Genomic DNA, 13,402 nt, shown 5'->3' with positions numbered 1-13,402 from the left:
GTTTAGGGTTTCCTTCAGGTCTCTTGTAAGGCAGGCCTGGTGGTGACAAAATCTCTAAGCATTTGCTTATCTGTAAAGGATTTTATTTCTCCTTCACTGATGAAACTTAGTTTGGCTGGATATGAAATTCTGGGTTGAAAATTCTTTTCTTTAAGAATGTTGAATATTGGCCCCCACTCTCTTCTGGCTCGGAGAGTTTCTGCCGAGAGATCTGCTGTTAGTCTGATGTGCTTCCCTTTGTGGGTAACCCGACCTTTCTCTCTGGCTGCCCTTAACATTTTTTCCTTCATTTCAACTTTGGTGAATCTGGCAATTATGTGTCTTGGAGTTGCTCTTCTCGAGGAGTATCTTTGTGGTGTTCTCTGTATTTCCTGAATTTGAATGTTGGCCTGTCCTACTAGGTTGGGGAAGTTCTCCTGGATGATATCCTGAAGAGTGTTTTCCAACTTGGTTCCATTTTCCCCCTCACTTTCAGGCACCCCAATCAGATGTAGATTTGGTCTTTTTACATAATCCTGTACTTCTTGCAGGCTTTGTTCATTTCTTTTTCTTCTTTTTTTTTTTTGGTTTCTCTTCTCGCTTCATTTCATTCATTTGATCCTCAATCGCTCATACTCTTTCTTCCAGTTGATCGAGTCAGTTACTGAAGCTTGTGCATTTGTCACATATTTCTCGTGTCATGGTTTTCATCTCTGTCATTTCGTTTATGACCTTCTCTGCATTAATTATTCTAGCTATCAATTCTTCCACTCTTTTTTCAAGATTTTTAGTTTCTTTGCGCTGGGTACGTAATTCCTCCTTTAGCTCTGAGAAGTTTGATGGACTGAAGCCTTCTTCTCTCATCTCGTCAAAGTCATTCTCTGACCAGCTTTGATCCATTGCTGGCGATGAGCTGCGCTCCTTTGCAGGGGGGAGATGCATTCTCATTTTTTGAATTTCCAGCTTTTCTGCCCTGCTTTTTCCCCATCTTTGTGGTTTTATCTGCCTCTGGTCTTTGATGATGGTGACCTACTCATGGGGTTTTGGTATAGGTGTTCTTCCTGTTTGATAGTTTTCCTTCTAATAGTCAGGACCCTCAGCTGTAGGTCTGTTGGATATTGCTTGAGGTCCACTCCAGACCGTTTGCCTGGGTATCAGCAGCAGATGTTGCAGAAGATAGAATATTGCTGAAAGCGAGTGTACCTGTCTGGTTCTTACTTTGGAAGCTTCCTCTCAGGGGTGTACTCCACCCTGTGAGGTGTGGGGTGTCAGACTGCCCCTAGTGGGGGATGTCTCCCAGTTAGGCTACTCAGGGTCAGGGACCCACTTTAGCAGGCAGTCTCTCTGTTCTCAGATCTCAACCTCCGTGTTGGGAGATCCACTGCTCTCTTCAAAGCTGTCAGACAAGAGTCATTTGCATCTGCACAGGTTTCTGCTGCTTTTTATGTTGTTGTTGTTTAGCTGTGCCCTGTCCCCAGAGGTGGAGTCTACAGAGACAGGCAGGTTTCCTTGAGCTGCTGTGAGCTCCACCCAGTTCGAGCTTCCTAGCGGCTTTGTTTACCTACTTAAGCCTCAGCAATGGCGGGTGCCCCTCCCCCAGCCCCGCTGCTGCCTTGCGGTTAGATCGCAGACTGCTGTGCTAGCAATGAGGGAGGCTCCGTGGCTGTGGGACCCTCCCGGCCAGGTGTTGGTATAATCTCCTGGTGTGCCCATTTGCTTAAAGTGCAGTATTGAGGTGGGAATTACCTGATTTTCCAGGTGTTGTGTGTCTCAGCTCCCCTGCCTAGGAAAAGGGATTCCCTTCCCCCTTGCGCTTCCCAGGTGAGGTAATGCCTCGCCCTGCTTCAGCTCTCACTGGTCGGGCTGCAGCAGCTGACCAGCACCGATTGTCCGGCACTCCCTAGTGAGATGACCCCAGTACCTCAGTTGAAAATGCAGAAATCACCAGTCTTCTGTGTTGCTCGCGCTGGGAGTTGGAGACTGGAGCTGTTCCTATTCGGCCATCTTGCTCCGCCCCCCCAAATGTCATTTTTTAAATGAAGGTTTTCTTGAACACTCTCTAACACTGTAACTACCACTCCTCCTTCCTAAATCCATGTTACTATTCCTCCATTTCTTCTTTCCTCTTAAGGTGTCATGATCAAATGACCTACTACCAAGTGCCTGAAAGTATGAAAAAAATACAATAAATACACCATTTTCCCTTGATTCTAGACTTTTATAGACACTGTGGAATGTATTAACTATTGGATCCATGGCTAAAATTTAGAGGTCCTTCACTTGAAAATGTATTTTTTTTTTGAGACAGGGTCTTGCTCAATTGCCCAGGCTAGAGTATGGTGGTGCGATCACAGCTCACTGTAGCCTTGATCTCCTGAGCTCAAGCAATCCTCTCACTTTAGCCTCCTGAGTAGCTGGCACTACAGGCGATGGCTACCACACAAGGCCAACTTTTCTGATTTCTAGTAAAGATGAGGTCTCGCTACATTGCCCAGGCTGGTCTCAAACTCCTGAGATCAGACGATCCTCTTGCCTCAGCCTCCCAAAGTGCTGGGATTATGGGAGTGAACCACTGCATCTGGTAGAAAATGTATCTTAAGGTTGAAGAAAAACATACTGAGTGTGTGGATATATATTTTAATGTGACATACTGTTTAAAGATGTTTACCACAGGTTCCCAAACTTTTTTGATATCCTTTCTTTTTGAGATAGGGTCTCACTCTGTCATCCAGGCTGGAGTGCAATGGCACAATTACAGCTCACTGCAGCTTCTACCTCCCGGACTCAAGTGATTGTCCCACTTCAGCCTCCTGAGTAGCTGGGACCACAGGTGCATGCCACTATGGCCAGCTAATTTTTAACTTTTTTTTTGTAGAGACAAAATCTCACCATGTTGCCTAGGCTTGTCTCAAACTCCTCAGCTCAAGCGATCCTCCTACCTCTGCCTCTCAAAGTGCTGGGATTATAGGCATGAGCCATCATGCCTGGCCTCAGGATACACATTTTTAAAAATGTCTCGCCTTTTTCCCCCCACTAATGCTGCTGGGCGCAGGTCTCTGTCAAGCCGCGGACACAGGTCTCTGTTCTGCAGGATGGGGTTTGTTAAAATTGTTAAGAGTAAGGCCTACTTTAAGAGATACCAAGTGAAATGTAGAAGATGACGAGAGGGTAAAAATGATTACTATATTTGGAAATGCTTGGGGATATAGGATAAAAATAAATACAACACATCCAAATACAGGATAATAGTTCACGTAACAAACAGAGATATCATTCGTCAGATTGCTTTTGCTCATATAGAGGGGGATATGATACTCTGTACAGCATATGCAAACGAACTGCCAAAATAATGGGGAGAAGGTTGGCCTGAGAAATTATGCTGCAGCATATTGTACTGGCCTGCTGCTGGCCTGCAGGCTACTCAATAGGTTTGGCATGGACAAGATCTATGAAGGCCAAGTGGAGGAGACTGGCGATGAATACAATGTGGAAAGCATTGATGGTCAGCCAGGTGCCTTTAACTGCTATTTGGACACAGGTCTTGCCAGAACATCTGCTGGCAATGAAGTTTTCGGCACCCTGATGGGAGCTGTGGTTGGAGGCTTGTCTATCCTTCACAGTACCAAACAATTCTCTGGTTATGATTCTGAAAGCAAGGAATTTAATGCAGAAGTACACTGGAAGCACATTATGGGCCAGAATGTTGCAGATTACATGTGCTACTTAATGGAAGAAGATAATGATGCTTACAAGAAATAGTTCTCTCAATACATAAAGAACAATGTAACTCCAGACATGATGGAGGAGATGTATAAGAAAGCTCATGCTGCCATACAAGAGAATCCAGTGTATGAAAAGACGCCCAAGAAAGAAGTTAAAAACAGGTGCTAGAGAGGACATGGAGAAATAGGAACACTTTTACATTGTTGGTGGGACTATAAACTAGTTCAACCATTGTGGAAGACAGTGCGGCAATTCCTCAAGGATCTAGAACTAGAAATACCATTTGACCCAGCCATCCCATTACTGGGTATATACCCAAAGGATTATAAATCATTTTGCTATAAAAACACATGCACAGATATGTTTATTGTGGCACTATTCACAATTGCAAAGACTTGGAACCAACCCAAATGTCCATCAATGATAGACTGAATTAAGAAAATGTGGCACATATATACCATGGAATACTATGCAGCCATAAAAAAGGATGAGTTTGTGTCCTTTGTAGGGACATGGATGCAGCTGGAAACCATCATTCTCAGCAAACTATCGCAAGAACAGAAAACCAAACACCGCATGCTCTCACTCATAGGGGGGAATTGAACAATGAGACCAATTGGACACAGGAAGGGGAACATCACACACTGGGGCCTGTCATGGGGTTGGGGGAGGGGGAAGGGATAGCATTAGGAGATATACCTAATGTAAATGACGAGTTAATGGGTGCAGCAAACCAACATGGCACATGGATACATATGTAACAAACCTGCACGTTGTGCATATGTAACCTAGAACTTAAACAAATAAAAAAAGAAGAAGAAGAGGTGAAATTGTTCCAAAATGTCCATTGCTCAGAAGAAAGATCAGATAGCTCAAAAGAAGGCAAGCTTCCTCAGAGCTCAGGAGCAGGCTGCTGAGAGCCAAACCAAACAATTTTCTATAAGGATTTTGGAGATAAAGAAAATACACTTACGGATAGCAAAAAAAAAAAAAAAGTCTCAGAAGCTTAAATGAGAAACAGCAGAGAAGTTGCTTTTTTGTTTGTTTGTTTTTGTTTGTTTTAACTTGAATTAGTAGTAGTATCTAACACTTATCCAAATTCCTTGTAAGTAGAAAAGACACCAAAAACCTGACCTGATGAGCTACAAATCTGCAACTGATTTTTAAAGGGAGGGTCTTATTGTGTTGCCCAGGCTGGTCTCAAACATTTGGCCTCAACTGATCCTCCCACCTCAGTCTCCCAAAGTGCTGGGATTACAGGTATAAGCCACTGTTCCCAGCCTCACTCTAGTAGTTTTATATGACTAATTGTGCACAGATCCTACCAGACTTCCAAATAAGCATCTTTACATGAAAGGCCCATGAACAATTATGTTGAAAAACTTCTATAATGTGTCTGGTACATAACCAGGCTTGAGAAACAGTAAAGTAGGCCTAAATACATATGTATTAATAAGGCAATATAAGCATTTTTGTCTTGCTGAAATGCTATTAAAGTCTATTATCCAGAAACTACGCAAAACTCTCTAGTATCCAACACAAATTCATGTGCATTATAGATGAACTCTAAGAAAGGACAGCTAAAATATCTTAGATATAGTTTTAATCTATTTTATTTTGAAAGTGGTAATCCCTGTCAGGGTTATGTGGTAACTTTCTGCTAACCAGAATGTCTGATTAGCCAAAACCTTAAAAATACGTTAAGATTGAAACAAAAAAAACCTTTGCTTTATATGAAAATATAAATTTGTAAATATTATTGTTAGTTCTCATGCCATTTATTGTTATTTCTTTAGCGTGACAGGTTATAAAGCCAGTAGTTTCTTTAATGTACACTAAAGTACTAGAAGTATTTCTTCCTTTTAAACAAAAGTATTTATCTTCTTTTAACAAAATCTTACAATGAATAACAGTAACACAGTCATGCATCACTTAAGACAATGAGAATACATTCTGAGAAATGCACTGCTGGGCAATTTCATTGTTATGCAAACATCTTAGAGGGTATTTACATAAACCTAGATGGTATGACTTACTAGACGTCTATGCTGTATGGTATAGCCTATTGCTCCTTAGCTACAAACTGGTACAGGATATTACTATACTGAATACTGCAGGCAGCTGTAACACAATGTTAACTATTTGGGTATTGAAACATATGTAAGCATAGGAAAAGTACAGTAAAAGATACGGTATTATAATTTTATGAGACTACTGTCATACATATTCCACTGTTGACCAAAATGTTGTAATGAAAGTGCTAAAAAAAAATGACAAAACTTTAGCTAGACAAAAAAAAGAGGAGTGAATACGCAAATCAGAGATGAAAAGGACATTACCACAGAAATATGAAGAATCATAAGAAACTATTATGAATAGCCATTAATGAATAACTACAATAACAAGTTTGATAACACAGAAGAAACTGATAAATTATTGGACACATACAATCTACCAGGATTCAATTATGAAGAAACAGGAAATCTGAACAAACCCATAACAAGTGAGGAAATTTAATCAGTAATAAAATTTTCCATCAATGAAAATTCCAGGACCTGATGGCATCATTGCTGAATTCTAACAAATATTTAAAGAAAAATTAATACCAATTTTCCTCAAATGATTCTAGAAAACTGAAGAAGCGGGAATACTTGCAAACTCATTATATGAGGCCAACATTACCAATTTCAAAACTAGACAAGGACACGGTAAGAAAAGAAAACTACAGACCAATATCCTTGATAAACATAGGTACGAAAATTCTCAACAAGATGCTAGCAAACTGAATCCAACCACACGTTAAAAAGTTCACTGTGATCAAGTGGGATCCATCTCAGGGATGCAAGAATGGTTCAAAATACACAAATCAATAAATGTGATAAACCACATTAACAAAATCAAAACCAAAAATGATAGGATCATTTCAATAGATGCAGAAAAAGCATTTGACAAAATTCAACATCCCTTCATGATTAAAAACTCCCAAAAAATTAGATACAGAAGGAGCGTACCTCAATGCAATAAAGGCCATATATGACAAACCCATAGCTAACATCACACTGAAGGAACAAGAACATCCACTTTTACCACTTGTATTCAACATTGTACTGGAAGTATTAGAGCAATTAGGCAAGAAAAAGAAATGAAGGGCATCCAAATTGGAAAGAAGGAAGTCAAATTATCCCTGTTTGCAGACAACATGATCGTATATATGGAAAACCCTTAAGACTCCACCAAAAATCTCTTTGAGATAATAAATGAATTCAATAAAGTTGCAGGACACTAATCAACATACAAAAGTCAATGGTATTTCTATATGCTAATGATGAACTATCTGAAAAAGAAAACAAGAAAACAATTCAATTTATAATAGCTACCAAAAAAGCAAACCTAATCAAGGAGGTGAAAGATCTTATGCTGAAAACTCTAAAACATGGATGAAAGAAATAGAAGGGGATACAATAAATGGAAAGATGTCTCATGTTCATGTATTGGAAGAATTAACATCATCAAAATAATCATACTTTCCAACGTGATCTACAGATTTAATGCAATCCCTATCAAAATTCCAGTGTCACTCTTCAAAAAAAAAAAATCACAAATTTCGCATGCCAAATTTGAATAGCCAAAGCAATCCCTGAGCAAAAAGAACAAAGCTGGAGGCATCATACTACCTGATTTCAAAATATACCACAAACAACCAAAAATTAACCAAGAGAAAAACAAACAATAAAATATACCACAAAGCTACAGTAACCAAAACAGCATGGTACTGGCTGGCATAAGACAGACACATAAACCAATGGAACAGAATAGAGAGCCTAGAAATAAATTAACATACCCAAAGCCATCTAAGCCATCTGATTTTTGACACAGGTACCAAGAACACACGTTGGGAAAAAGTCTCTTCAATAAATGGTGCTGGGAAAACTGGATATCCACATGCAGAAGAATGAAACTAGACCCCTACCTCTTACCATATAGAAAAACCAACTCAAAATGAATTGAAGATTTAAGTATAAAACTCAAAACTATGACACTCCTAGAAGAAAACGTAAGGGAAATGCTTCAGGCCACTGGATTGGGCAAGAATTTTAATAAGACCTCCAAAAGCACAGGCAACAAAACCAAAAACAGACAAATGGAACTACATCAAACTAAAAAGTTTTTACACAGTGAAGGAAACAACATAGTGAAAAGACAACCAAGAGAATGGGAGGAAATATACACAAACTATATATCTTACAAGGGATTAATATCCAGAATATGTAAGAAACTAACAGCAAGAAAACAAGATAACCCAGTTAAAAATGGGCAAAAGGATAAATGGCCTTCAGCTCCATCCATGTTCCTGCAAAGGACATGAACTCATTCTTTCTTATGGATGCTTAATACTCCATGGGGTATATAGGGCATTATCCTTAGCAAACTAATGCAGGAACAAAAAACCAAATACCGCATGTGCTCAGTTATAAGTGGGAGCTAAATGATGAGAACACAAGGACACAAGGAGGGGAACAATGGACACTGGGGCCCACTGGAGGGTGGAAGGTGGGAGGAGCGAGAGGATCAGGGAAAACAATTAATGGGTACTAGGCTTAATGCCTGGGTCATGAAATAATCTGTCCAACAAACTCCCATGACACAAGTTCACCGATAAAATAAACTTGCATATGTACCCCTGAACTTAAAGTTTAAAAAATGGACAAAAGACTTTAACATAAATTTTTCATAAGAAGACATTTGAATGGCCACCAGGTGTATGAAAAATGCTTGACATCACTAATCATCAGGGAAATGCAAATCAAAACCACAATGAGACACCACCTCACTCCAGTTAGAGTGGCTATTATCAAAAAGAAGAAAAGTGTTGGCCAGGTGTGATGGCTCACACCTGTAACCCTTTGGGAAATCAAGGCAAGAGGACTGCTTAAGCCCAGGAGTTTGCAGGAGTTTGAGACCGACCTGGGCAACACAGTGAGACATCATCTCTACAAAAAAATAATAATAATAAAAAAATGAGGTGGGAGGATCGTTTGAGCCCAAGAGGTCACTGCAGTGAGCCGTGATCATACCACTGTATTACCACCTGTGTGACAGAGTGAGACCCTGCCTCAAAAAACCAAACAAACAAAAAAACCGGTGTTGGCAATGATGTGCAGAAAAGGGAACACTTTATACACAGTTAGTGGGATTTGTAAATTATTGGTGCCATTATGTAAAATAGTACAGAGGTTCCCCAAAAAATTAAAAACTGAACTACTGTCTGATCCAGCAATCCCATTACTGGTTATTCATCCAAAGGAAATGAAATGAGTATGTCAAAGAGATGCCTGCACTCCTGTGTCTGCTGTAGCAGTATTTACAATAGCCAAGATATGCAATCAATGTAAGTGTCCAATAATGGATGAATGCATAAAGGAAATGTGGTACATCATATACACAATGGAATACTTTTCATCCATAAAAAGAATGCTATTCTGTCATTTGTGACAATGTGGATAAATCTGGAGAATATCATGTTAAGTGAAAAAAGCCAGACATACTAACAATGCATGATCTCACTCATATGTAGAATCAAAACAAAAACAAAAACAAAAAACGTTTATCTCACAGAGGCAGAGTAGAACAGTGGTCACTAGAGAACAGAGAGAGGAGAATGAGGAGAGGTTGGTCAACATGTACAAAGTTACAATTAGATAGGTGGAATAAGTTCTGGTGTTCTATTGCATAGCAGAGTGACTATGGCTCAAAGTAAAGTATTGCACATTACAAAATAGCTAGAAGAGAGGCTTTTGAATGTTGTTTTTTTTTTTTTTTTTTGAGATGGAGTCCTGCTTTGTCACCCAGGCTGGAGTGCAGTGTTACAATCAGCTCACTGCAACCTCCACCTCCCAGATTCAAGCGATTCTCCTGCCTCAGCCTCCTGAACAGCTGGGACAACAGGCACACGCCACCACACCCAGTTTATTTTTGTATTTTTTTTTTTTTTAGTAGAGATGGGGTTTCACCATGTTGGCCAGGCTGGTTTCAAACTACTGACCTCAAGTGATACATTCGCTTCTGCCTCCCAAAGTGCTGGGATTATGGGTGTGAGCTACCACGCCTGGCCTGAAGGTTCTTATCACAAAGAAGATCATGATAAATGCATGAGCTGATGAATACCTCATGAAAAATGCATGATAAATGCATTACAATAGCCAAGATATGAAATCAAACTAAGTGTCCAGTAACGATGAACACATAAAGGAAACGTGGTACATATACACAATGGAATACTTTTCATCCATAAAAAAGAATGCTATTCTGTCATTTGTGACAACGTGCATAAACCTGGAGAATATCCTGTTAAGTGAAAAAAGCTTTTTTTTTTTCCACTTAACACTTAAAATGCATGAGGTATTCATCATGCTCATTAGCCTGATTTGATTATATATTACATATATCTATTGAAACATCTAAATGCACCCCGTAAATATGTACAATTATAATGTCAATTAAAAAAATAAATTAAAAAAAAATTCCCCCAAATTTAGTACCTGTTCTGATATATTGTAATCCAAACATTCTCTAGGATAGACCAGATTTCTTGATGTCTGCTGGCTTGGGGAAGATGAGAACTCGAGAAAACAGTGATTTCTTGATTATGAGACTTCATCAATGAAGTACCTTCCTGCTTTTTAGTCACTGTGTTTTCTGAAGAACTTGGCTTAAGTTTTGTCTTGACCTGGGAAAATAAGAATTATATAAAATGCAGTTAGTTCTTCATTTGTAGATGAGAAAAAAAGAATGGCAACTGTGCTTACAAATGTTTTAGCTTTCTGAGAAGTAGTGGCAATTCTTTTTCTTTTATTATGTACATAATATTCTCAGAAAGGCATAAGAGCTAGAAAAGATATTTTCCTTTTCCATTTAAATCAAACAATATTTCCAATCTACTTATAATGATTTGTTTAGTTAACATGCTAATGTCAATTTCAGAATACTGCTTGAACACTTCTACATATGTAGTACTGAAAGAGATACAGGACTCCTAGAATACAAAGTATAGAGGTACAATCAAGCCTTGAATCACCTTACAATCCAGGATTAAGAAAATGTAAGGGGCTGCAAAGGGTTGTTTTAAAAAAATCAAGAGATAATTTAAACCTCAGGTTATGGGTAATGGTGAACCACTGAAGGTTTCTATCTTAGGCAGTGATATACTCAGAAGTGCACTCTAAGATAAACTAAAACAGGAGAAAGAGGAGGAAAGAAAACTGGTTAGAAGGTTACTGAAATAATCCAAGAGGAGAGTCCTGAGAACATGGATTAGCTATAAAAAGGCAGCAGAATGAAAAGAAAAATAAAATGCATGCAAGAAATATAAAGATTTGGCCAAAGACTAGATCCAGGGAGTGAGGGAGACCCTAAGACATTCTTTAACCTAGATGAGTTAGAAGAATGATACAAATAATAGGAACTTAGGGTGGTCATAAATCTAGAAGTGTGTGTGTGTGTGTGTATGCGCGCGTGCGTGTGCGTGCACTGAGTAGGTTGAACCTTCTTGATTACTTCTGCAGAGGAATGTATACAGTTTTAGTCAGTACGTCAAACAAATACTTTATACAGGAATTGATGGAAATGCTATTTGATGTTCCACAATCACTGCAATTTTAAACATCACATTAACTTATGCATTGCTAATGATGGACAATACACTAAACATATCAGGTATTACAGTGTAGTAGCAATAAATTGTAGTGAGTATTTGTCTATGTTTCCAAATTTCAGGGCCTCTTGTTGTAAAGCTAAGAAAAGAGGCTGCTTGCAAATAAGAATCTTCTTTGGATGAAGAGAATATAAGTTTGTTTTTTATGTATATGTTGAGTTTGAGGTATAAAAAATTATCCAGGTAAAGATAGCTAGCAAGTAATTGGACATGTAGATCTGCAGCTTAAAAATACAGCTGAGGGTCATTCTCATGGAGACAAGCCTTAGGAGATGAAATAGACAAACTGAAGGGGGAAAAGTAGGAACTAGCAAAAATAAGAGGGGAAGAATCAGTATGCAATAACAATAGAAGCCAAAGGAGTCAAGTTTCAGGAAAGAAAGGATAGACACCACCAAGTGCTGAAGAAGGACTGAGAAGGAGGAGGAGGAGAAGAAGGAGAAAAGAGTAAGTTTGATAATCAGTAAGCAAACGACAACCTATGGTTTCTTTCAGTGGAGTGTGGAGATAAAATTCTACTGTAAAGGATTAAGGGGTAAGTGAGTGCTCTGGCCTTGTTTAGTTGGCAAAAAAAAAAAAAGAAAGAAAGAAAAGAAAAAAGAGACAAGAAAATAAAACAAACAAAAAAAAGAGTGCAAAAATGAAAACAATGGTTAGAAATTGCTTTTTGTTTGTTTGTTTTTTTTTTTTTTTTGAGACAGGGTATCACTCTGTCACCCAGGTTGGAGTGCAGTGGCGTGATCTCGGCTCACTGCAACCTCTGCCTCTAGGACTCAGGGGATCCTTCCACCTCTGCCCTCCCCAGTAGCTGGGACCAGAGGTGCAAGCCATCAGGCCCAGCTAATTTTGTTATTTGTTGTAGAGACAGAGTTTCGCCATGTTGCCCAGGCTGGCTGGTTGCCCAGATTGGTTGTGGCTCAACCAATCCACCCACCTTGGCCTTCCAAAGTGCTTGGATTACAGGTATAAGCCACCATGCCTGGCCATAAATTGCTCTTTTAAGAAGTTTGGTAGTTGATGGAAGGATAGTGCAGTAAATAGAATGGCCAATGAAAAGTACGGTATTTAAGAATGGAAAAGATCTAAGCATATTTTAAAGCATAGTATAAGAGATATACAATTTATTCCAGTTTAAAACAAACAAACAAACAAAAAAAAAAAAAATATATATATATATATATATATATATCACATGGAGGAAAACAGGAAAAGAAAAGTACCTAACAGAATGTACATTTTAACTGTAAGTTTAAAAACTTAGTTTTTTGGTCTTTGCTCTATATACATACACAAAGCATATAAATACGTTTTGTAAACTTAAATAAAATCACTCCGTTTCTCTAGGCTTAAGTTCCCTCTGATAAAATGATGATTTCAAAGGATTAGTTCCATGGATTGCTAATTTAATACATATTAAATTTTTTTAATACAATTTCCAATACTATCAGTAATAACAGTTAATATTTATTGAGCGTTTGTTATGTACTTTCTCAGAATTTCATATTTATTAGCTCATTTAATCCTAACAACTACCTATAAAACAGATACTATGATGATCCATATTTTATAATCAAGGAAACTGAGGCATAGAAAGGTTAATTAACTCATCCAAGGTCACAGAGATGACAAGAGGCATGAACAGGATTTGACCTTCAGCAATCTGACTAGAATGAGGTTATGAACTCTCTCCATCTGTAAAAGTAAATGTTACCCTTCTTTACCTTCTTGGGCAAGAATAAAAATTAAAAAGATGATTCTTCCCATTTTTGCCCGTTTACATTAAATTCTGAACTTAATAAATAGACAAAATGAAAAGACATTTTATCCTGAGATAATTTTTTATCACCAAATATATTTAAAATACAGCCCAGCATTTACCTAATGCCTCTTGCTTTAGCTCTTAAACAGTAGTATATACACTACGCAAGTGGATTTCTTTATCAAACACTACATAGAACTTACTACATGCTAGACATTAAGGTCTCCACA

General features: G+C 38.4%; 1 protein-coding gene and 1 pseudogene across 9 annotated transcripts in view; one reads left to right on the top strand and one right to left on the bottom strand.

Moving 5' to 3' along the window:
* Positions 1–13,402, bottom strand: part of SWT1 (SWT1 RNA endoribonuclease homolog) — a 146,123-nt gene that overhangs the window by 61,976 nt on the left and 70,745 nt on the right. For all 9 annotated transcript variants that reach the window (XM_033196718.1, XM_033196720.1, XM_033196719.1 and 6 more), the window contains one exon: positions 10,242–10,429. In XM_033196718.1, the coding sequence (XP_033052609.1) occupies positions 10,242–10,429 (188 nt within the window). The remainder of the gene's footprint in view (positions 1–10,241; positions 10,430–13,402) is intronic.
* On the top strand, positions 3,060–4,716 carry LOC117076007 (annotated as a pseudogene).

This window comes from Trachypithecus francoisi, unplaced genomic scaffold (genome assembly GCF_009764315.1).
Source record: "Trachypithecus francoisi isolate TF-2019V2 unplaced genomic scaffold, Tfra_2.0 Lachesis_group5, whole genome shotgun sequence".
In the NCBI taxonomy this organism is placed as follows: Eukaryota; Metazoa; Chordata; class Mammalia; order Primates; family Cercopithecidae; genus Trachypithecus; species Trachypithecus francoisi.
This window is presented reverse-complemented; position numbering and strand designations above follow the sequence as displayed.